Genomic DNA, 25,185 nt, shown 5'->3' with positions numbered 1-25,185 from the left:
CACCCTTGCATCCTCAGCTTTGTTTTGACATCCTGTGCATGAAAACCATAAACAGGAGTGGTGACAAGATGCAGCCTTAAAGCAATCCAACACCCACAGTGAACAAATTTGACTTAATGGCTATGTATTTGAACACAGTCCTCATTGTGTTAATATAGAGAATGAATGGCACTCAAAAAAGTCCTGCTACCACATGTTCCTGTAGCACATCCCACAAAACATGCCAAGGGACACAGTCATATGCTTTTTCCAAATCCAGAAAAACTCATTGTAGACTGGAATTGCATACTCACATGCACTGTCCAGCAAATGCACCATGGAAAAAACTGGTCTATTGTTCCACGGCCAGGATGGAATCCACATTGTTCCTTCTGTATCTTTGGCTCAACATTAGCCAGAGTCTCTTCTCCAGCACCTTGGCTTAGTTTTTACCTGGGAGGTTAATTATATCGTTGTATTAGGAACACTCCTTGTGCCTAGCTGGCAATATTGAATTTCACTTTCATAAGTGGAGCAGCAAGATAGATCAATTGTGTGCACTGTTTGAATGTCAGCCCAGTGCCTTCCTGTGTGAAGTTTGCATGTGCTTCTTGTGTTTGTGTGGGTTGTTCCTCTATGTACTCCTGTATTCTCCCACTTGCAAAGTGTGCTAGTTATATTACTTGATAACTATAAATTGGCTCAGAGTGAGTAGGTGTGTGTGAAAGTATACTTTGATGAACTAATGCCACATCCAGAGCTGGTTCTTGATTTTCATCCATTGCTGCAGAAAATAAGCTCCATCCCCACAATATATCCAATCAGGTGTGAAAATGTGGAGTATAGAGATTCATATGTATTTTTTGTTGGGATAGACAAGTCTAACAAAAACATAATTTCGGTAAAGAAGATTATGGTTGAACATCACTAGTTTAGAGATTTAGATAACCCCATAATAAGCTAATAAATAACATTCATCCATTCCATCCTTCCATTTTCTGATCTTATATTTACAATTACAGGATGGAATAGAGCAAAAGCATTTATTTATGCAGCATAGGCAGGAACCAACCTTGCATGGCATGCCACTCACACTAATGCATAATTGTGTAATTTAGATCTGGCAGTCACCCTAATACACAAGTCTTTGGGACAATGAAAGAAACCCAGCTACCAGGAGAACATCTGTCTGGACATAGAGAGGCTGTACATGATGTGGAAGCAGGCCACAGTTTGAATAAAAATATATAGGGCTCTTAGGTAGCAGTACTAACAACTGCATCAATATGCTCCCTAATGAGGTTAATCACACTATAATGGTCCATCTCATTTTATCTGATTTGAGTTCAAAATGAGAATGTTATACTCCAATGGTATGTCACTCCTTTAAGAACATGTGCCTGATTTGTCTTTCCTTGTTAAATAAAATCAACAACAGCAAATTAATGATGTTCAAGGTAGAAATAAAGTGCCTCACTGAACACTGAAATTGAGTTTTTTTTAATTTATTTTTTAACCTGAAACAATCCTCATTTAGACGCACAAGTTTTTAATGAAGCAAAGTGACATACTGTATTACCGATTCTGAGCAGTTGGATAGGTAAGCACTATTACAGGAAATCTGGTTGAATTTGTAACGAAAATGCTCTGTACAGGAAACACTACACATATCAACACAACTGTAGGACAAAGTGGGCAAAGTTTATCAATTAATTATATTATTTTGTATCTTAAATGAGTGTGCTTCAGTAACCTTGATATAAGTCTAAATGTTGGAGACCCCTTCCTACAACAGAGAAAGGTAAGGTAAGTAAACTAGGAGCTTTGTCAGATTATTGGATTAATTATTGCCAAAAATAAGACTGATAATTAGCCAAGTTAAAATTAGTCTTTTCATCCCCAACAGTTTTGGGGTCCCCTGGGTGGGTGTAATATTGATTATCAGTTATTAATTCCTATATTTTATTGGAATCCCTCTGGGTGGACACAAAAACATCAGACTCATTCCTACATTTATTGGCTTCCGTATTGGTGTGTGTTTTAATTATTAATCATCAATTAATTATCAATTCCTAGATTTAATTGGCATCCCTCTAGGGTGGACACGATAAATCAGACCCATTCCTACATTTTTTGGAATCCCCCTGGGTGGATGTATTATTGATTATTAATTATCAATTCCTACACAACCCTGACATGACAAATTGTTAAGTACTTAAACAGAGAAAAGATAAAGTGTACAATAAATGCAAATTTGATTTACTAAGCAGTATCAAATTATAGTCTTGACCATATAGCTGCATGCCTTCAGGTTTAAAGTCATCTAAACACAATACTGACCATCTTTAGAGAAGTGCTGAAAACATCAAGAAATCACTGTTTGAGACAATGTGCTGCCATCAGGCATAGCGTGAAAGTGATGACCATCAAAGACAGACTGTGGTGAATTTTCTTTAAACAATTCGAGATACAAGACAGGTGTTATATTGCTTACAGTCACTTCAGGTCTGATGTTTGTTTAACATAGACAAAAAACTGTTGTCAGCATTGTTAAAACATGGACTTTATTTAATGGGACAGACAACCAGAGAGTAACAGAGACATAGTCAATAGAAAAACCTCAAAATCAGTTGATTAAAAACAAGAAACAGGGAGAAGTTAAAGATGTAGTAGAAAGTACAGATAAAAGATCTAAACACATATCAAGCAATTTCAAACACAAAATATAAAACTGGTCATAAATATAGGAAAACCACAAAGCAAAGCTTAAGAAACTGACTTAATGAAGGAGTGCTGCATAAGTATAAAGAGCTTGCTTAAATGATAAAACAGATAAAGACAACACAACCTCGGGAGATGGCAAATGTAGCTATGTGAGGTATGGCATGGACAAATAGCAAGTGAGTGGCAACATCAAAATTTTAACTGTGAGAAAGTTTAACAGCATAAACATTACACAATAATCAAATGTTTAGTGAATTCATTATGAAAGAGGACAAAAGCATAAGGGGCATCAAGAGGAAAGCAGAAACATAGGAGTGGCTTGGACTCAAACTACAACTGTAACCCTTTAATAAGCAGTGAGTGAACAAAAAAGCTTGTTACAATACTTAGCCACATATTTATTTAATTATTAAAGGGTTTCAATGAGAGGAAATGAGCTGCAAGTTATATGACAGTTAGTGCTTGCCTAAGTTGGATGTGGCAAAGGGTAAAAACTGGCATAGTGTGTGACAGCAGAATTCTGCATTGGTTCTTAGTTAATTCCTATGACTTTGAAAAAAGAAGACAAAACAACACTTTGTGTTAACTTTTCAAACTTAAGTTGCATTAAAAGCTGTACTTTCATGAAAGGAATGGTAATTTTCACACCAGACCTTTTAAACTCATCACTATAATACTCTTCAAAGATTAATGTTTGAAAGAGAAATGCTGAGAGTGAACACACTTTCATTGCCAACTGCTGTGGTGGGAAACTATACAGAAGTAGGTAGAATAGAAGAAGCTGGAATAGGCTTCGGGCCTGCATATTTAAAATTACTTTCACATTTCTGTCCAACATCAGTTATGTATTATTTAACCCAAATTTCCTAGTATTTATTTCCTAGTGTGAAATCAATAAATCAATGCAAATCAAAAAATGTCATATTGGCTCCCCTAAAGTCACAAACAATATGCCAGCATTGCAGACGTGATAAAGACATGACAAAGTCAGTTTCAGTGTGTCAGTAGTCACAGAAGTATTAACACATATACATGTTTGGGTCTCATACATAAAAAACATACAAAATCAGCATTGTGTAACCATTTAAACAAATACAGATCACAAAATATTTTATTACATATTCTTTTTAGGATTTACAAACCATTTTACACTTAAATTATTATAATTACTTTTTTTTACTCTTAAAGCCACAATGTCCACAGCACAGAAAAATCTCTCCCTGATCAGACTTACATTTCAGTGGGAGGGAATCACTGAAATAGCAGCTGGTCAGAAGTGTAAAGACTCCATTTACCACTGATGGAAGACTTCAAAACACACTGTACGGACAGTATAATAATTCACTGCTGCACACCTAGAAATTTGTTAGAAGATATTAAATGTCTTCCTATTTGCTTTTCTGTTTTGTAGTCTTCATGCATTAGGCTGATATTCTTGACAGTCATCCTGGAAACAAAAATACAAGACTAAATTAATAACATTTTGCTTTATTGTATTAATTTGGTAGAACAATATTTCCTACTCTGGGCCACTTGTTTCAGCCATATATTCCATGCAGTTGAAAAGGGTCCATTAAATAGACTGACATTTAATCATTTATTCAACTGTCCATTCATTATAATAAAAAATTGAATTAACTTCAGGATAAGACCACCAGACCAGCTAACTGGCAGCATCTGTTGCAAAGCAGGAATCTACCTTGGATGAGAGTTAACACAAGGTAAATATTTATATTTGCATCATCCAATTAACCTTACATGTGTACATGTGGGGTGTGGGAAGAAAGCTGGAGAACCCAAGGAAAAGTCCATGCAGACACAGGTAGAACATGCAGACCCCACACAGACAGTGAGGTCTCTAAAGTACTACTTTGGGTCTGCTATTTTTAGATAGATAGATAGCAGCATACTGATAAAAACAATATTAAATAGTGATAAAAATGCAGTGCAAGTTAAAAAATGCAAAGTGGAGAGTACAAAGCAGGTATAACATACAATAACATAGTGTAATGTTAACGTTTACCCCCACGGGTGGAATTGAAGAGCCGCATATTGTGGGGGAGGAATGATCTCCTCAGTCTGTCAGTGGAGCAGGACAGTGACAACAGTCTGTCGCTGAAGCTGCTCCTCTGTCTTGAGATGATACTGTTCAGTGGATGCAGTGGATTTTCCATGATTGATGGGAGCCTGCTGAGCACCTGTCACTCTGCCACAGATGTCAAAATTGTCCAGCTCTGTGCCTACAATAGAGCCTGTCTTCCTCACCAGTTTGTCCAGGCGTCAGGCATCCCTCTTCTTTATGCTGCCTCCCCAGCACACCACCACGTTGAAGAGGGTGCTCGCTACAGCCATCTAATACAACATCTGCAGCATCTTATTGCAGATGTTGAAGGATGCCAGCCTTTTAAGGAATTATAGTCGGCTGTGTGCACTCTTGCACAGAGCATCAGTATTGGCAGTCTAGTCCAATTTATCATCCAGCTGCACTCCCAGGTATTTATAGGTCTGCACTCTCTGCACTCAGTCACTTCTGATGATCACGGGCTCCATGAGGGGCCTGGGCCTCCTAAAATATCACCACCAGCTCCTTGGTTTTGCTGGTGTTCACTTTTATTTGGATTGAGTCGCACCATTTAACAAAGTCCTTGATTAAGTTCCTATACTCCTCCTCCTGCCCACTCCTGATGCAGCCCACGATAGCAGCGTCGTCAGCAAACTTTTGCATGTGGCAGGACTCCGAGTTGTATTGGAAATCCGATGTATATAGGCTGAACAGGACCGGAGAAAGCACAGTCCCCTGTGGCACTCCTGTGCTGCTGACCACAATGTGACACCTGCAGTTCCCAAGACGCACATACTGAGGTCTATCTGTAAGATAGTTCACGATCCATGCCACCAGGTATGAATCTACTCCATCTCTGTCAGCTTGTCCCTAAGGAGCAGAGGTTGGATGGTATTGAAGATGCTAGAGAAGTCCAGAAACATAATTCTTACTGCACCACTGCCTCTGTCCAAGTGGGAGAGGTATGATGGCATCCTCTGCTCCCACCTTTTCCTGGTATGCAAGCTGCAGAGGGTCGAGGGCATGGCAGACCTGTGGCCTCAGGTGGTGAAGCAGCAGCCACTCCATGGTTTTCATCACATGTGACGTCAGAGTGACAGGCCTGAAGTCATTCAGCTCACCAGGACGTGATACCTTTGGGACTGAGGTGATGCAAGATGTTTTCCAAAGCCTCGGGACTCTCCCCTGTTCCAGGGTCAGGTTGAAGATGTGCTGTAGAGGACTCCCCAGCTCCAACGTACAGGCCTTCAACAGTCGTGGTGATACTCCATCTGGACCCACTGCTTTGCTGGCACGAAGTCTCCTCAGCTCTCTGCTTACCTGGGCTGCTGTAATTGTGGGTGGGTGGAAACTCTCTCCTATGCTGGTATCAGCAGAAGTATGGGTGGAGGATGCAGTACTCTGAGGTGAGAGTGAGAGTTGGTTAGGGTGATCAAACCTGCTAAAAAAGTTGTTCATCATGTTTGCTTTCTCCCTGTCTCTCTCGATGGAGGCACTCCGCTTTGAGCTGCAGCCAGTGATGATATTCATCTCATCCCACAATTCCTTCATGCTGTTATTCTGCACCTTTTGCTCCAGTTTTCTCCTGTATTTACCCTTAGTAGGATACATTTTGAACAAATACCTTTCCGGAAGAGTTCAGATGTTTTAAGGTAATGTTCATGTGTTGTATGTTGGTCAGATGTGTACATACGTCTTTTACTGTACTTTGTATATGTGATGATATGCTTGTTTTCATGGCAGCAACAGTATTCTATCAAGTGAGTCTTGATATCTAATGTGTTTATTGTTGTGTCTATTGCACAGATGCAAAAGGGCCACAGATTAACAACACATGCCTGTGACGATGTGGGTTCGGCTCCACACTCCCATCACTGTTTGGAAGCCCTTGAACCCTACACCATCGATAATGTCACTGAGTTCAGCTAGACAGTTGAGGCAATAACAATTGAGCAAGGGGATGGTTCAAAAAGTGCAAAAGTGCTTTTATTTAAAAAACAATCAAAAACAAAGTGTTCAATAAATAGTGCAGTAATTCAAAGTCTTTCAATCATTAAATAAATAATCCATTAAAAGAAATTGTGGAGGTTAAAAAATACTACAAAAAAAACACAGTCCTTTAAAACCGAGGTTAGAGCGTTCCTCAGGAAGCAGTCTTTAAAAAAAACAACAACGACAAGCCTGGTGCTTCTTTTCTGTTAGCGTCTCACTTGCTTCTCCCGACTAGGCTTTGCAGCAGGCAAGACGCTCTCTGCAGCTGCCCTTTTCTCATGCACACATACACAGTTCTGGAGACCTCCTGATCCTGGCTTCGGTCTGGCACTCATCCCAGACCAGAGACTTGGATTCCTTGGTCTCCAGGACGCCCATACCAAGGACTGTAACACCAAGCCTCGTGACTCCCGCTGCCTTTCCGGCCTTCTGCGGCCAGTCGCCTTTCCCTGGTCACTCCCGCTACCTGTTCGCTCAACGGAAGTGACTACAACTCCAACTCCTGGGCCTAACACCCAGGCCCTCGCAGCTGCCTGCGAGCACTCGTTAGCTCGCTCACCCACACGCTCTTCGCCGCTCTCCCTCTTGCACCGACATGCTTCCTCTCTCACTCCCTGCAACCTTCGTCCTTTTCGTTTCCTTTTTTCTCCTGTTTTTTTTTACTTTTCATCCATCTCAAGCTTCTTTTATATTGGGAGGGGCCATAGCAGCTGCAGCACATTAGCCACGGGAACAATCACGGATGTGGGCAGTTCCTCACCTGTGCACTCAGTGAGAATGCCCACACCGCAGATCGCCCCATGGCTTGCTATGGCCCAACACCCCCTCACTAAGCCGCGAGTGCGGTGATTATTTATTTACAAACGGCCTTTGCTAAGCGAGCTGTGGACCCATAACACCACAATGCCATCTTACTTTATTCAATATAGCAAGAGAAATAATTGAACCTTCCACAAAAAAAAGAACTACACCTTAATTGAAACACTGCAGCTTCCTGATTGTCAGAAACTGAGTTTCTCCCAAAATTCAGAACACATTTACAAATTCAGCCTCTCAGGGGCATGCACATTTCTTTTTGGCCTGCCTTTTATTGCCACTTCTGGTTCAGCACTTTTCTGGTCTGTCATTGTTTTCTATGCAACTGGGGACACTGCTGGCACCTGTCTTTGACTTATAGTCAGAACTTTTCTATATTGGTGGATCATCCCAGAAATTAAACTATGATTTTTTTCCAAATTTGTGCTAATCAGCTATTCCACATGTCTCTTACATATTACACCCTGTACTTCAGCCAACTACATTACTGAACCAAGTGCCTTTACTCACTTGCATTTCCCACATTTTCTTTTTAATCTCATCCTTTGAATTTTCAAACCTTAGAAAATGTCACTTAAACTGAACCTTTCTTTATACTGTATACACAAACACAGATAAACAGTAAAACATACATTATTATAGTCATTATATTAAACATAATCTAAAATATTATAAATATATACATGTACACTATAGTTGTTTTTTCATACATATCATTTTTATTGCTACAGGTTTTAAAAACTTAGACCAGATGCTTATATTAACTTGTCATTTACAAGCACTTGCATAGGCAAGACTTGATTCATTCCATTTAAGTATGTGTGGAAAGAATAAAGTTCAATCAAGAGAGAGAAAACGTGGATATGATTAAAGGAAGTTTCAGTCTGTAATTCATAAGCTTTTGTATGACTTTCGCAGTTTACATGCATCATGAATACCGCTGTTCTCAGTTTCTTTTTAGTGACTGTAGGAAACTTCTGTTGCTCTCCTGTGGACATTTCTTGTTTTTACAAGTCATTAACCTGAAATGCATTCCTTTGAACCTTCAGTAAATTACTGTGGTGATCCACAGTTTTATATTAGGAAAAGAGCAGATTATTGTCCTAGGCATTTAGCATTCCACACATTTTTTGATTAATCCAGTGCCAATGATTGCATATTCATGCAGATCTGAATGGAAATCTCTATGCATGTCACAATTTTTAAAATCAAAGTAATCCTACAATTTGTCCACTCTCTCTTTAGTTCTTAAAAATAACCATATTCCTTGCCAGCTTCATTCCCTGTGTGTAAAATAAAAGATACTGATTGTGGCAGGTAGCTGCTAATATGAGTTTCTTATTGGGACACAGCATGTCTAGCATAACAGTTGACATAATGTTGATATTCAGGGTAAATATTCCTTAAATCTGATTTTTTGAAATCCACAGCAATAGTAAATAATCTCTCAGGTTCAATAAGTAATTCAATAAGTAATACAACATTGACAAGTATTTGTGTTTTTCTTTCTTTTACTGCCATATGCTCATGCTTTTTATTTTGATCCCCAATGTTAGATTGATTTTAAATAAAACTGGATATCTGAGTTTTTATTCTGGGAATGATAACAGCTTTTCAATAATTAAAGAAAGACTTGGTAATAAAGATTAATAGCATTCCCAGTTTTCATTAACCTAAATGCCTTATGCATTTTATTTCATTTCACTTCATAATTTATGGTCTGCTGTATTTTTCCTTAACACAAACAGTGTCTAACCCATCAGAAAATACATAAGAAGAAAAAAGAATTCTTAAATATATGAAAGACACTGCTGGAAAGGAAATGATAACATATATATAATAACTATACCTCTGGTGGCATGTCATATGTATCATCAGGATCCAAAGGATAATCTGCTGTATTGTCCATTAGTCCTTCTTGGGAAAGCATATCTTCATTCTGTAGTAATGAAAGCAATGCATTTTAGAAATATAAACCCAGCTAATGTCTAATAATAATAAAATAATGCTGTGTCAGGGTACCACCAGGATGAGGAAGGGCAAGTTTGGGACCTTCCGACTGCTTCCAATAGAAAGCAAGAGTCATATTGACAGCAAGAGAAGTATTTGTACCAATAAAGGAATCATTTGAGAGCAGTAAGTTCAATGCATTTTCTGTGCTTCGGAATGGTAACAGGGCGGCCTTAGAAATATGTGAGAGAGGGAGACAGCCAACAAGAAAAAGAGAGACCAAGAAGAGACTGTAATGTTCATTTATTATACTGACCAGAATGCCTGATACTCTTTTTGTTAGAAAAGTGAGGAAGATAAATTCTTCCCACTAGAGGGCAAATGGTCTAATTGGGGAACATATGAAATCAGGCTACTTCTTTGACACAACAAGCAAATAGGTAACTGCCTTAGAAAGGCCCCTTTAGAGACAGTTAAAGGATAAAAGGTTGCAGGGAAATCAGAAGCCAAAAGAAGGAGTTCTAGCTTGATACCCCTGGTGCAACTATAATTCTGAGGATAATCAGAGATGGCTCCAGAATGGAGTTTAACCATCTCATAGAGGATATTTAAGTGCAAAGAGGGGTGGATGGTGAGGCAAATACTCAACTAGTAAGATGAATAGAGACCATGGTCTAGAAAGAATGAACGAGATTGATGGAATATGATGAAGGTGCTCTTTGGTTACTTGATAAGTCGATGAACTAACCACAGGATCTACAGGAGTTCAACATCATTTCGAAATGCCCAGGCTGGCAGCAGGTTTGTGACTTTGCGTCTGTTTATTTCTATTTTGCATTCTCGTTGCATCACAGAGCATACCCACAGACTCATAGTGTGCCACTTCAGAGTTACTAAATTACCTTAGTACCAATTGGGTGATCAGTGTGTCAGCAGAAAAAACATTGCATTAACATATTTCATTAATTCATATTTCCTTTCATTCAAATGTACAGTATTATGAATGAACTAGGTAAGGAACTGAGAAGTACAACTTAGTATCTTCATTATTTTCTGAAATTTTAATTTTGGCCTGTTGCACCCAAGGGAATCATTTGGGCCATGGTATGTGATGCCTGATTCCAAAGTATAAAAAACAGCTCTTACATGGTTTGACAAATCAAGGTCTGTTAAGGTTTCATGAATACTTGCAAATTTTAAACCACCATTTAGATGTGTATGGCCTGTAAAGGAGAAGGAAGGTAGGCAGTTTCCAAAAGTCAGGTCACTGTTAAGTGGTGACTCGAAATTAGGCCCTGTGTGACAGAATGTGGGTGTGTGAATTAGTGTGCCCTGTGAAAAAATAGCAGCTTGTCCAGGGTTGGTACCTACCTTGTTTTGGTACTACTGGCATAGGCTCCAAGACCAGTCTTTGTAAACTGGACGTGGATTCGATAATTGATTTAAGGATACATTTAAAGCATCTTATTGAGAATGACAGTGAAGGAACTCCATATCTGGCAAGCTCAAAATCTCTGTCAGCTCTCTGTTCAATATAATTTTTAAACTAGACTGGAAGAACTGCAGTAATTGTCACTCACAGTGAGCACTCCATTCTGAAGGTCCTAATTGGTAATAGTATTTCTTTTTTACTGTCAAGTACTGATGTTGCTAATTCCCATCTTTTTCCTTCTTATTTCCACCCAGATTTCCATTGGGATCATTGTCTAAAAAACTGGCTCCTAGTTTGAGAATAACTGTATACTGTATGGGGTTAGCAATTCTGCATAATCCTCTGTCTTCATACTTTGTCCTTTAATTTACTAAGGAAGACATCTGTGCTATATATTTTTAGCATGGTTGCAATGGTCGTTGTAGTGAATATTGTAAACAATTTATTACTATGTGATAGGGTTATTTAGATGTTTTAAACTGCATATTGTCATATAATGTATCATTTGTGAATTACAAAATAAGGCTAAATAACTACCTTAACCCTTAGTCCAAATGGATGGATATATTAGCAAGATCAATTTGCATTGATTATTGTCAGGTCTTATTGGCTACAGTGTACTATAGACTATATTAGGCTACAGTAGGTTAACATACAATTATTTACACAACAACAACAACATACCATGTCTGCTTTGGGGGAAGTCTGAGTGAGGTATAAGGAATCAAGCGATTCTGCTCTTTAGGTGCTCAGATAGGTCAGGTGTCCCTTCTCGGTCAACCAAAAAAGCTTGTTGGCAAATGCCAAAGACAGGGCTGACCCACTGATATTCTATCTCCCACTCCTTGCCTTGATGTCCTCATTTAGAAGCAGACTTCGATTAACAGACATCATTATAGTAATTTTTGCATTGAGTGTCATTGGAATGGCCACACTGCCTCTTTATAACAGCTAGCTTTCAGGATGCTGGTAACTAAGAAAAATAAGTTAATGATTTGCACATTTTATTAGTCATAAGGCTGGGAAGCTATGTTATCTTTTCGGATGCAGGTATTTAGCCACCTTCATTTTTTCATAGTAAATAATATAGACATTATACAAATGCATGCTTTACATCTGTGGACGCTGGCCCGGACAGACACAGTCGGACATCTTATGTTCACCCAACACACGTTTATTTTTGCAAATATTTACAGTTCAATGCACTCTCAAACCCCAGTGCCTCCAGCACCGATTCCCCCAATGTCCAGGCCTCTCAGTCTCTGTGCCTTTCTCCTGGCCGCCTCTAGTCCTCCCTCCAGCTCCGTCCTGTTCCACCCGACTTCTGCCGATGACTGGAGGGAGGCGGCCCCTTAAATAGGAACCCAGATGGGCTCCAGCTGCTTCCCGGCATTCCTCTGTAGCCACGCCCCAGTGTGGCGGAAGTGCCAGCTGCGCACCCGGAAGCCGTCCGGGTGTCCCCTGTCGTCTTCCCCCCAGCACTTCCTGGTGTGGCAGAAGTGCTGGGCTCCTGGGATATTCAGGCACTGGGGTGCCGCCTGGCGGTGGCCACGGGTCCCTACAGGGCTGGGCTTCCAAGCCCTTCATCCGAGGCCCCCAACATAACCAGGATGGATGCCCCCTCGCGGTCTGGAGGAGGCACAAGCCCTCCTCTGGTCCTCCTGGGCGTCCCGGCCGTGGGACCACACATCCTAAGAGCTGATCGTTAATTTTAGAAATTTTATATGTATTATATTTGTTTTAGATAATTTGCTTCTCTATACAGTCATAAATTAGAATAATTTATGAAGGGGCTGGAGTGGCAAGGTTGGAGCAATACAAAGCACTGTTGCCTCATGAATCCAGTGTCCTGGGTATGAATTACATGACCAGTTTTAGGTTCTGTTAAGTTTGCATGTTCTTCTCATGGTGGCACAAATTTTGTTCTGGGCAGTCTTGCTTTCTTATCATTTTGCCAAAACATACATGTTAGGTTAATCGATGATTTCCAATTGGCCCAGTGTACAAGTGGGTGTGGCAATGGGTCAGCATTGCAGCTGACTGGTGTCCTGTCCGGGAATTTCTCCAGCTTTGTACCTCATGCTTCCAAGATAAGCTCTGGCCTTTATTTCAAATAAGCTGGCTATTAGAGAATGATATGTGTGCTATGTTTCAAACTCCCACAGGCAAGAATGCTGCATAAAACATTTCAGTATGATTTTCTGTGCTCTGGTTTGCTGATTAGCCATGCATGAGTTGTTGATTACTATATTATATGCCCCATCAAGCACAATATGAAATTGAGAATGCTTTCAAATCCAACCTATGGTAATTCACATTGTAAAGCCCATACTAACAACTATCTACTGTTAAACTTATTAAAAATAGCAAAATCAAAAAATGCATTTAAAAATTAGTATTGGATGTTCTTGGAGGAGTAGGAGAAGAGTTCTTCTTTGTATCTAGCAAAGGTAGTAGATTTGACTCTTAGACATACAACAATCTAAGAACACAACTTATCACTTATCTCATCATGCTAAGTGCAGCAAACCACTTTTCATAATGGAATGGCTGAGAAATTTCAAAACCAAATCAAGCACCACCTTATGAAATAAATGAAGCTATACACAGAAGATAAAATGGTAAAGGACTTCATGTACTGCAGTATGTCCTGAGAAATATACTTCTGTAAGAGAAAACATTTCAACTTTAAGATTTGTGTTGATGGAGTTGGAGAAAAGCGTGGCAGATTGAGTTGGCAGTAACTCCTTGGTGAGTGGTGTGAAGAACGGTTGGTGGTAAGATTGTGCAAGGGAAGGATGAGAGACTCTCAGAGAGAAGATCGGGACCTACAGTGCCATTTACAACATCAGTTCAGTGAAGAAAGACTGCATAGAGACCGATACATCTGCAGACCTCTGCTTTACAAAATCCTCTGCTGTGCTACCTGAAAATGAAGCACATATGACCACTGTTCATGTGTCTTTTTCACCAGCAGTGACCGCAGTGAAAACGAAGATCAACCCACCATTTTAAAGACTTTGTGTGTCGTTAGAAGGACTTGGAATTGGTCACTTGAGACAGCAGCTTTGAACAGAGATCTATGTAACAGCACTGGCAAGGTGCATTAATCTGGGGAAGAGTCACCAGCAGAATAAAATGCCATTCTATCATACAAATGAGCCGCTTCACAACCTACTGCAGGGGAGCCTATAAAAACAACAGGTGTGCCAAAGTCACAGCTAAATTCCAACTTGTGCAGCAAAAGCAAGTGGTCCTTGAGGTCCATTGGCACCTGCCACTGGTAAGCTCTGCATTATGACAGCTACATCAAAAAATTTAATTATTATGATATACAGCCTCTTGTTCAAAGGGCTGTTAACACTAGAATTCCTGAAGCCCACGAAAAAACTTGTAATCCTGGCCCACCTTAAATCCCTTTGCACCTCTCCATCAGCGTCTTTTGTGTTGTAAATGTGTCGATCAGCACAAGCAGCAAGCAGCTTGCTATCCCATCTCTCTTCGCAAAGAAGGTTCTCAGTGCTCAGTGTTTATCTTGGAGTAAAGTGCTTGGAGTTGTAGAGGGTAAATAATATATCATCATTTGGAATACATATATTTCATATGTGTTCCGTGTTTACAACAATCTATGTGAACACATCGTTAAAACAAACGTTTTCATGTTTTAGCAATAAATGACAAAATGTAGTCATGAAGTGTATAATGTGTGAATCCTGAAGTCCAAATATCAAATAAACACTTTCACAAAAGGTACAAGTATAACAAAACAAGTGTGCTTTTATTCAAGAATATAACCAAAGAAAAAGAAAGTGGGTTAGGGTAGAGTATTGCTAAGATAGTTTCTGTGGGGCAGTGGTAAGAACTGTTGTCTCGTAATCAAGAGGTTACCGATTTGATCCTGGCTGCCTCCCATTTCGAGTAGTGAGCTGCTCTTATTGTCAATATTATACAATGAAAACATACATTTGATTTCCATCTGTAACAGCCGGTGTAAATTTATAGTACTTGTAAAAGTTAGAGTTTTTTTCAGTTTTATTCTCTCAGTCACGATCATGCTCCCACAAACTCCTGATGTAATGTTGTTTTCAGATAAAGACCTGGTATAACAAACTTGTTTTGTTATACCACCTCTTTATTTGAAAACAGTGTCAGATCTTGTGCTTAAACGAGACTGGGAAAACTGTGGACGTGGGTGTGAGTGGTGTGCATGACTGGGAATGACTGTGGATGTGAATTTTTTTTATTCGCTTTTATTCTTGAGTGTTCCTGCTCACACTGAATTAGTATGGACCTTCTGGTCCATGATGTCAAAGCCGCACTAACAAAAAAGAGAGACATAGGTATATATGGCATTCGTAATACAGGTAAAATTCTGTTCCAATGAACTTCCAGGGACCTAAAAATATTTTGTTGTAATGAAAATTTTGTCGTAATGAGATTCTGTATTTGTTGCTATAGTGCTTTATTTAACTTGCATTCAGGCGCCTGCAATCATTTCAATAGCTTCTTTCGTGTTAATTTTAATCTTCTCCTGTCTACAAGTTATGCTGACGAGAATTTGTCGCAGCATTTCCTTGCGATTACAGTATACACCTTCAGGGTGCGAATGATGCCCAAATCCAATGGCTTAAGCACTGCTGTGCAATTGGGTGGGAGGAATTCAACACGAACATTATCTAAATACGGAAGCATGTTGTGGGCAGCACAGTTATCAGTCAGAAGCCGAATCATCCTTTTCTTCTTCTTCATATTGTGAGGTTTCTGAACTCTTTTGGGATTCCCCACACCCAACAGCAACATCACGCTGAAGTGCATCCCGAACTGTGATTGCCGTGTCTGTGTAAGATTGTTTGTCCATTGCCGGGGCAGGGCAACAGCAGACTCACAGCGGTGCAGTGAGGCGCCACAGAAGCAAATCCTAAAAGATCTGGGTCACACTATAAGTCCCTGTCTTACACCCCAAAACACGAAGCTGGGTCTCAGTACTTTAGCAAAACCATCTTTATTCAGCTTGAAACAGGAACAGCATGGTTATTTATTGTAGCGGGATCTGCCACTCTCCTATACACAGACGCAGCAGTAAGGCAGAGTTGTGGCCAGGTTAGTGACAAAGTAATCCTGTTCCCTGCATTTACAATGTTCCTTGCATCACCCATCGAGTTTGCTTTGGTGGAGAGACACAGCAAAGCTATGAGCCTGCTGTTGCCCTGGCAACATAAAAAAAATCTTCCACAGACATGGTGATCACACTTCGGGATGCTCTTTGGCATGTTGTCCAGTTCGGGGAGGTCCCAAGTGAGTTTAGAAACCTCGCATTTTCTTGAACGAGTGCCGCATTAATAGGAATGTTTCTTGAACGAGCATCACTGAACCACATAAAAACGGCTTTTTCGACATTTTCAAATGCAGCAGTTCGCATACATTTGCAACCTGAGATTTTTCTTCTTTTTGTTGCTTGGTCTTTCAAGAAAGTTGACAGTGTCAATTTCAAATTCACTGGTAACATCTTTTTTCTTTTTGTCGCAATCGAGAGCTACAAAAATTTTACGTTTTTTTTTCTAATATGAACTCTTATCGTTTTTTTGTGTCTGCCGTTTCTATAGGAGGGTGACAATGAGTTAAATTCCAATGGATGTTTTTCGAAAGTTGATGAACAATAAGCAAAAGGTATCACTGAAAACAAAAACAGCAAAAAAAAACAGTATGAGCAAAGTTTGAAGAAAGAATTTTTTTTTTTTTTACAATGTTTCAGCTTGGGGATTGTTGTGCACAACTGAGCTGAGACCACAAAACTAACTGCTCTGTGGATGTTTTATTCAGGTATTTCAAGGTCTTTTAGGTACTTTGTTTTAATGAAAGTATCTGCTGAATGTACTTTGTAGTAACAAGATTTCTATAGACTCGTGTTATATGAGGAAACTGTAGGGACCATAAAAATACTTCGTTGTAATGAACATTTTGTTGTAAAGATATTTGTTGTAACGGAATTTTACCTGTAATTCATTTTATGACCTGTATAGTACATTTCGGAAAAAATTGTTGCACAAATGCAACACTATATTCATTCACATACCTTCATGTGGTTGTAGTCAGAGACCTTGTTTGTTTTTATTTCTGATCTTGCCCAGTCTCCACATTTTGGTACATGGTGGTGTTTCTTTTATACTCCAGGAGATGCATAAGTCAGAATAGTTCAGAGAGGTCAGTTCCGCACTATATACAATCATCAAATTCAAGTTCCCACACACCCAAGGACCTTCTTCCTACATTTATGACATGTGTAACTGTTGCAATGTACACACCTCTCTATGATCGCACATGTGCTGTACAAGGCATGCACAGGGTCCACTGAAAAAAGAAGCGTGTTCACCTTGTAGAGGAACTTCGTCGTTGCTTCTTATAAGAAAAGAGACAATGGAAAAAGAAAAGAGGATGCAACATCGACAAGCTTCTGTTCCAAGACCTCCTCTTCCCCCAGGAAAGAAAGTTCAGTGTTAGGTACTCCATCAGTATAATAGGAACCACAGCACAGAGAGGTGTATAATATTAGATTATTTACCCTCTACAATTCCAGGCACTTCACTCCAAGATAAACACTGAGCACCGAGAACCTTCTTTGTGAACTGAGCTGCGGTGGTGGGTGGAGGGGTAGGATAACAGGCTGCTTGCTGTTGGTGCTGATAGACACACTTACAACACAAAAGACGCTGATGAAGAGGTGCGAAGGGATTTAAAGTGGGCCGGGATTACAAGTTTTTTCTTAGGCTTCAGGAATTCTAGTGTTGAGGAATTAGGTTTACAGTTGAAAAAAGTCTTTGATATCCAGTCTGATGAAAGTTAAATAATTGTCATGTGTCATAAAATGTAGCACTATGTTAAAACATGTATTTCTTTTTTTGTTATAATCTTAGCTTAGTTGTTAGTGAATGTAAACACTTTTTTTGATTCCCATATAAGCACCAAGACATGAAAGACCCAGGCATATTTATTATGTTACACTATAAGCATTGCAAGAAGCTGGCTCCTCCTGTTCAATAGGTGCTCTCATCTGTTTGCTGCTGCATTAGTAATTTTACATTTATAGTCACCATGTGTTGGAGTGGTTAAATCAGTTTTATTTTTAATTATTGAGATTTATTTTGTTATTAAAAATGCTTTTTAAGTAAATGGTTCTGCTTTATAATTCATATGTTTGAAATGGTGCAGTGCTAAGGTACTGTGAATCATGCACTTATTTAATTGCTGAATTCACATTCACAGTTATTGGTTATTTCATCCTTACCAAAATGCTGAAAGGACATTTGGGTGCCATCCTTGTACTTTTCAACTGATATTTATTTGCAAAGGTTTGGAGAGTAACAAGTAAAGTAATTCAATTAAAAGTTGAGAGAAATTATTACAAATTTGTAATGGATTACTTTCTTTAAGTAACTACCCCACTTCTGGTCTTGGACAAGCAGATTACAGTTGCATTTTTAATGATAAAGACTGGATAAAAGGCCTGGCATTTTTATAAAATTTTATGCAACAATATAAGAAACTGTATATGGTTTTCATTTTGCTTAGGTTCAAACAATTAGTCAGGGAATCAAAGTCCAGCCCCTAAGCTACAATACATACAGTACAGCCTATGCCATGAAACGGCAATGTGTAAAAGTTTTTTTTTATTTTACCTTTTTTGTGCAGTACAAATAAGAATCTTTTCCAAAAGTCAGTGTTGTTTATGTATAGTATGCTGACAAAAATCTCTGTATGTACTTGTGACCACCAGGGAGTGCTGCCAAGCCCCCAAACCCAAAAAACATCTATGCCAAAACTGTCCCAGGTGCAAATAAACATTTTCTTATTCATAAAATACCTTTTCACAGTTCACACCACCATGTTCAATTCATGATACTCCTTCCCCTCCAGTTGAGTTTTGTTATCTGCCTACCAACTCTGAGTCAATTTTGCTTGGATTTGCTTGGATGGCTTCATTTTATGTTGGACCTGGGAGTACTTCCATTGCCAGGTCATAGCCCAATGGAAACACTTCTAGGTCAAGCGGAAGCCCCCTTAAACAGGGAGTCCTTCTCCCCGCAGCAACATCTGGTAGCATCCAAGGACCCTGACAGGGTTGTCCCTCAGGACTATGAATCCCATGAATCCCTGTGAGTGTCCAAACTGGGTCTAAGCCAGGGGAACATTACCATCTATTGTACTGGAGAAGGAACCACTCTTGATAAACAACCTCCACCAGCCTATCCATTAATGTTTCCCTCCAACTGGGGTAATTACCTAGTTATATCAGGGCTGGGCTATTCCTTCTTTCATGTTTTCCTTCTGTTATGGCATCCTCAGCCTGACAAAAATCCACTTTCCATTCCAGTCAGGATGCCAGTCCATCCACCATGGCGCATACAGTATATCTGAGGTTAGTGTGCAATTGTTGATCTCTTAAATTATTCAGTGATATTGTGTTATGTAAAATTTGATGGTCGTCAATATATCTGCAAAAGATGTGCTGAATGGAAGTGACAGAACCTATTAACAAAGTGAAGTGACACCAAAGATACCAGAGTCAGAGAGGAGTCAAGTGAATGTTATGAGACCCTGTCTCCAGGGATTGTTGTGTGACATAGAGAAAAACCAGGAGATAATAATGAGAGACAAAAAACATTGTGAGTGCTAAGTGGGGAGAAAACCGGAGATCAAAAAAGTACATGACAGTGTACACAGGGGTTCAAAAAAAGCTCAAGAAACTGAAACTAAACCTAGCACTTGGCCTTAAACTAACTACCACTAGCAGGGATAACATAATAACATAAATCCCAAATGATAAGAAACCTTGAAAAACTAGTCTTTAAAAGGAAAAAACCTCTAACAAGTATATTAAATTGAGAAGCAACAAAGCCTTAAATCTTCCAGAACAAATCTTCCTTACAATCCCGATCTGGAATGGAGTTTCAGCATTTGCACAATAGTAAATGTGCACGTGATACACAAGCACACCAACATCCTGTTTACTTGTCTGTTGTTACATAATGTTGACTTTGCACAGCTCTTTAGATTTAGCTGATGTGTTAGTTTTATTGCCATATGTCAAGTTTGCTAGAAAGGTGTTATTTTTTGGTGTGCAAGCTCCATTATCTTTAGTAAATTTGCTACATTTTTGGCACTGCTCATAAAAATTCCTCAGCTGCTTCAAACACCTACAGATATTTCACAAGGACATCACAAGAGCTGCAAAAAAAGCTCACTAAGGTAGCAAATTACACACTCATGTAAACTTTAAAAATATAACAATACTTTGGAGAACATAATTTAAAGTTTATTTAAAGAGACAAAATCTATTTATAGAAAAGAATAATTATGAGAAGCTACGTCTACACGCACACCTCAGAATACACTTCTGAAAATTCAGAAAATAGAACAGAGCTTTTTCATGAGGCCTGAGGAGAAAAAGCAGGAAATTAGATACAACTGAAAGGAAACTGTGTTGAGAGAAGAAAGAAGAAGCAAAATGAATTCTGGGAATAAGAAGAAGAAACTGGATAAAAATAAAGCAAGAGGCAATGTGATTTTATGTAGCTTTATACGAAGTTGCAAACCCTCACATTAAAAAAAAAAAAAAAAGCTGTAGTACACGTTAAATGAATGTGTCAAAAATACACTGTTAGGGGACTGCTTAGGTACCAGGAGCAAACACCCAACCAGGATGCCACAGGGATGAACTAAAACCCCCTGTAGACTCTGAATACAGAGAAAGAGTCACACTTGCAATACCAAAAGATGTCTGTGAGAGCACAGAGATGGGAACATGACCCAGACATGGATGTCTGGTTCTCTGACCAAAGAGAGTGAGGCCAGGGAGGAAATGCCAGAGGGTTGCTCTTCTAGAAGCTTTACTGTCTCAGAAGAGAACACGTGGGATTGGATTGTTTTTAATAGAATGGGCAGCATGCAGACTGCACTGAAAACTATGTTTTTTTTATAGCTGAAGGATGCTGGGTCACATGGATCCACTGGAGGGAGCCTGGTGTCCATGGAGTGAATGGCTATACCAGTGACTATAGGAGTGTTTCCCAGGTGCTTCCATAAATGACCCTTGTAAACAGTTTAAAGCGGCCTCACAGCCAGGAGCATTCTGAGATTTTAGCTGTGGTAGTTTTGTTGAGGGCGGCACGGTGGTGCGGTGGGTAGCGCTGCTGCCTCGCAGTTAGGAGGCCTGGGTTCGCTTCCCAGGTCCTCCCTGCGTGGAGTTTGCATGTTCTCCCCGTGTCTGCGTGGGTTTCCTCCGGGCGCTCGGTTTCCTCCCACAATCCAAAGACATGCAGGTTAGGTGGATTGGCGATTCTAAATTGGCCCTAGTGTGTGCTTGGTGTGTGGGTGTGTTTGTGTGTGTCCTGCGGTGGGTTGGCACCCTGCCCAGGGTTGGTTCCTGCCTTGTGCCCTGTGTTGGCTGGGATTGGCTCCAGCAGACCCCCGTGACCCTGTATTCGGATTCAGCGGGTTAGAAAATGGATGGATGGATGGATAGTTTTGTTGACCAAAGGAAGAAAATCTAAGGTCTAAAAAGGAATGAGAGGGAGATGGAAAAGGGAATGTTTTGGTGAACAAGTAAATAAGTGGGTAAGCCAACCATTAGATAGACAGGCATCCAACAGCTATATAGGCAGGTCCAGAGAAGCTGACAGCTGGTTTATTTGAGTTCTATATATTTACTTTTTAGATTATACCTTACAGTATAAGGGTGGAGTGGTAGATCAGAGGCTACGGATCTGTACCAGTAATCAGAAGGTTGCTGGTTTGAATCCCGTAACTGCCAGAAGTGACTCTACTCCGTTGGGCCCTTGAGTAAGGCCCTTAACCTGCAATTGCTCTGTCCTGGGTATGATGTTAATCTGCAAGCAGCTCCTCCAATTTACAGGGAAAACTTGGGGTTTGGTGGCAGGATTGACACTCAAGCCACCGTAAAAATAACCTCACGCTGTTCCAGTGTGGTGCTGAGGTGTCACCTGCTGCACTTGGGTCCCATGCAAAGTGATTCATTGTGTGGTGGGTGAGACAATGCTCTATCAGCACATGCTCCCAACCTCTCTGTATACATTTTCCCCTTGACTCACCTTGCTAACAAAGGTATCATGTATTAATTTATGCTTCCTGAGTATTTTTTTGGTTGAATAAGGTACCAGGTAGGCTCTCACAATATCTTTGAGTAAAGGATGTCACTATTCTTGCTGTCCCTGGTGGAAGACTACTCTTACATGGCCATTTGCATAATTCCAGTCAGGATTTAGGCATGGAGACTTAGCTCAATGATTAAAATAAGTGTAACATCTGATGACTAAGATTTCACAAGAGCAGCTTTCCATCATTGAAAAATCATACACATAAGAGTTGTGAGAAAATACTTTTCTATAAGTGGTTCTAAAATTTTTATTCTTGTGACCCAATTTTGTGTCTTCATCACCCGTAATCACCACAGAACATCAGTTAATCATCATGCTGTTGTTCTGGGATCCCCTTGAAGAATTGCCGGTGATCATTGTCTATTGGGCTGTACCACCTTGGAGAACTGATGACGAACAGTGTTGGGGGTTTGTTTCAGCAATGCAAGCGGCAACCCATAGTTTACTATCCTGACTTGGTCTTTAAGCTTTATTTTATTTAACTTCAGCCAAATGTGTTATTCTTTTATTTATTTAAACAGCTTAAATAAAGAGACAGTCTATGAAAGGAACATTGGAAGCAAAATAATATGCCGATGGAAACAATCACTTTATAGGAAACATGTAAAGGTAGCTCTTTCAGTGTCACAACTGGGCCACAAGGTCCATACCCATCCACCATTAATCAAACAGTTTAACAAACACAAAATGAGCCTGTTATAAAAACACAATCCATCACAAAGGATTTAAAGAAACTTATAATATAGTTACACCACTTCACACATGTGTGAAGCCTTGTCTCTTTTCAGGTGAAGTCACTTTCATGTTGTGAAAAATATTTGTAAATACAGTACACTTATAACCTACAAATATTATAGACAGAGCTACAAAATGCAGTCAAAAGTAATCTAAATCTACCACATTGTGAGAATTAAGGGAGATCTTGTGTTGTCTCTACTCATACTTGTCATTTTCTACTAATTTTTACAATAGTGATTCTACACACTTTAAACTGCATGGGCTGTATCTAGGCTTGCAAACAGAAAATACTTTGATTTTTGTGGCCAAGTAAATGACAATAATATAATTTTTTTACACTTTTCTCACTTTAGTTCTTTACATGGGGAGGGGGGAACCACTTCAACCACCACCAATCTGCAACATTCACCAGGTTGATGCAATGGCAGCCATTTTGCACCAGTACGCTCACCACACATTAGATATTAGGTGGTTAAGGGGTGAGAGATATAGCCAATTAGCAATAGGAGATGATTAGGGGAACAGAATGCCTAGGGCATGGTGGGAAACTTAGCCTGGATATCAGGATGAACATTACTCTTTACGAAGGATGCCCAAGGACCTTTAATGAACACAGAAAGTCAGAACCTCAGTTTTATGTCTCATATTATGATGAAAACCTCAAAAAAAGGTTCAGGGACACTACTCATTCAAAACCAATTGGCAGAGATTTTAAGGTTAAGCAAAAGGACTGTCAGACATTGTCAAAGTTATAAGATTCTGTTTGGCAAAGTGAAAAGAGTTCAATAAATTGTAGTCAATAAACAAAATCTAAGATGTAACCAGAATGCTTCAAAACATAGGTTGCTCAGGAACAACATTTCTCATTAAGGGTTTCTTTTATATTGTAACAAAGTTCAGACGCTCCTTGAACTGCACAGCCATTTTATATTACAAGGTCGCCATGATGTCAAAGGTCACATGACAAGCACTTGTCTAGCAATTATCTAGCATCACAGGAACTAGACGCACAAAATTGCAATACCTTTAAAATAAATAAACAAAATGGAGGTGCTTATGAAATATTAATTTTACAACATGGCAATGACAATGATTTCACAACTGCAGGTATAAAATTATAAACAATCTTTACAAAAAAAAAAAAAAGATGTTTACTGTATTTATGCATTCCTGGCGTTACCTACTTTCACATAAAATGGTGTTTTTCTAGGACAGGGTCAACTGGAGCCTACCCTAGCAATCATCCAGGCAAGGACAACAACTGGACAGGTCACCAGTCTATTGCAGGGTGAGCACACAGCATAACCAATATACTTATCCTGCATATTTTGGACTGTGCACCTAGAGAAAACCCAAGTAGACACGTGGAGAGCATGCAAACTCCACACAGGGAGTGCCTAGCAAGTCAACCCTGGGCTCATAGTTACAAAGCAGCAGCACTGTCACCACATCATCTTGTTTTATTTATCTCTTGATTAAAATGTGTGATTAAAATGATTGACACTGACACCTACAGGCATCTTCCTCCCAGCTTTATGTGTGCTTTGTAATTTGCCAGCTAATGCTGCTTATCTTCTCCTAAATGATGTGTATCTTATTTATGACAGCAAAGGTAGCCATCTCCCTCAACAGACTCCAATCATTCACATCATCACAGTTGTCATCTTCAGCTCAAAATATAAAATGTTGCCATCATCTTTGACTGTACTGCATATGATAATAAAATTGCCATATAAAACTATGGCTCATAATAGTGTAAACTGTGCTGCCATACCCATGGGTATTGTAGTAGGCATTTTTTAAATAATTGGTCATCAGTGTCAATTTGTTATTGAACAAAATAGGATATTCCAAATATTTTGTAACTGACCATTTTTAAATTGCTTGTCCCTGTAATTGAAGACTTTGCTGCCTACAATATATATTTTTAATTTATATTAGGGTAATAATAACATAAAATCTGGTGCAAAACGTAACTGACTGAAGAGACGTAGGAATTGGAGTGATGTGTTTATAATTTTAGTGCTTGTAATTTAATTTTCCATCAGTTCTTTTATTATTTTAAGGCCAAAAATTACTTGAGGTGTCTCACAGTAAACCATTATACATGTAGTATTCAAGTCTTTTCAGTATAAATATAAGAATTCATTTCTTGCATATTTAGCAGAGACAATACTCTTACATTTTAAGAAGCAGAATGATGAAAAACTGTCCCAGTACATTGATGAAATTTAGAGATGACAGTAGTTGAACACTTATTCCACGAAAGACCTACTCTTTCTACATGACCTCTCAGTTCAGCTTCCATTACCTTTTGTATA

At 39.3% G+C, this 25,185-nt stretch overlaps 1 protein-coding gene across 1 annotated transcript in view; it reads right to left on the bottom strand.

Annotated features, from left to right (window-relative positions):
- Window positions 1-2,520: 2,520 nt before the first annotated feature.
- LOC120527562 (alpha-synuclein-like) overlaps window positions 2,521-25,185 on the bottom strand; it is a 129,311-nt gene continuing 106,646 nt past the window's right edge. The window contains exons 5-6 of the mRNA XM_039751128.1: window positions 9,423-9,512; window positions 2,521-4,150 (exon numbers count right to left, since the gene is read on the bottom strand). Of these exons, the coding sequence (XP_039607062.1) occupies window positions 4,118-4,150; window positions 9,423-9,512 (123 nt within the window). The 3' untranslated portion in view covers window positions 2,521-4,117. The remainder of the gene's footprint in view (window positions 4,151-9,422; window positions 9,513-25,185) is intronic.

Source organism: Polypterus senegalus, chromosome 4 (genome assembly GCF_016835505.1).
Source record: "Polypterus senegalus isolate Bchr_013 chromosome 4, ASM1683550v1, whole genome shotgun sequence".
In the NCBI taxonomy this organism is placed as follows: Eukaryota; Metazoa; Chordata; class Cladistia; order Polypteriformes; family Polypteridae; genus Polypterus; species Polypterus senegalus.
Note: the sequence above shows the minus strand (reverse complement) of the source record. Positions and strands in the feature narration are given on the sequence as shown.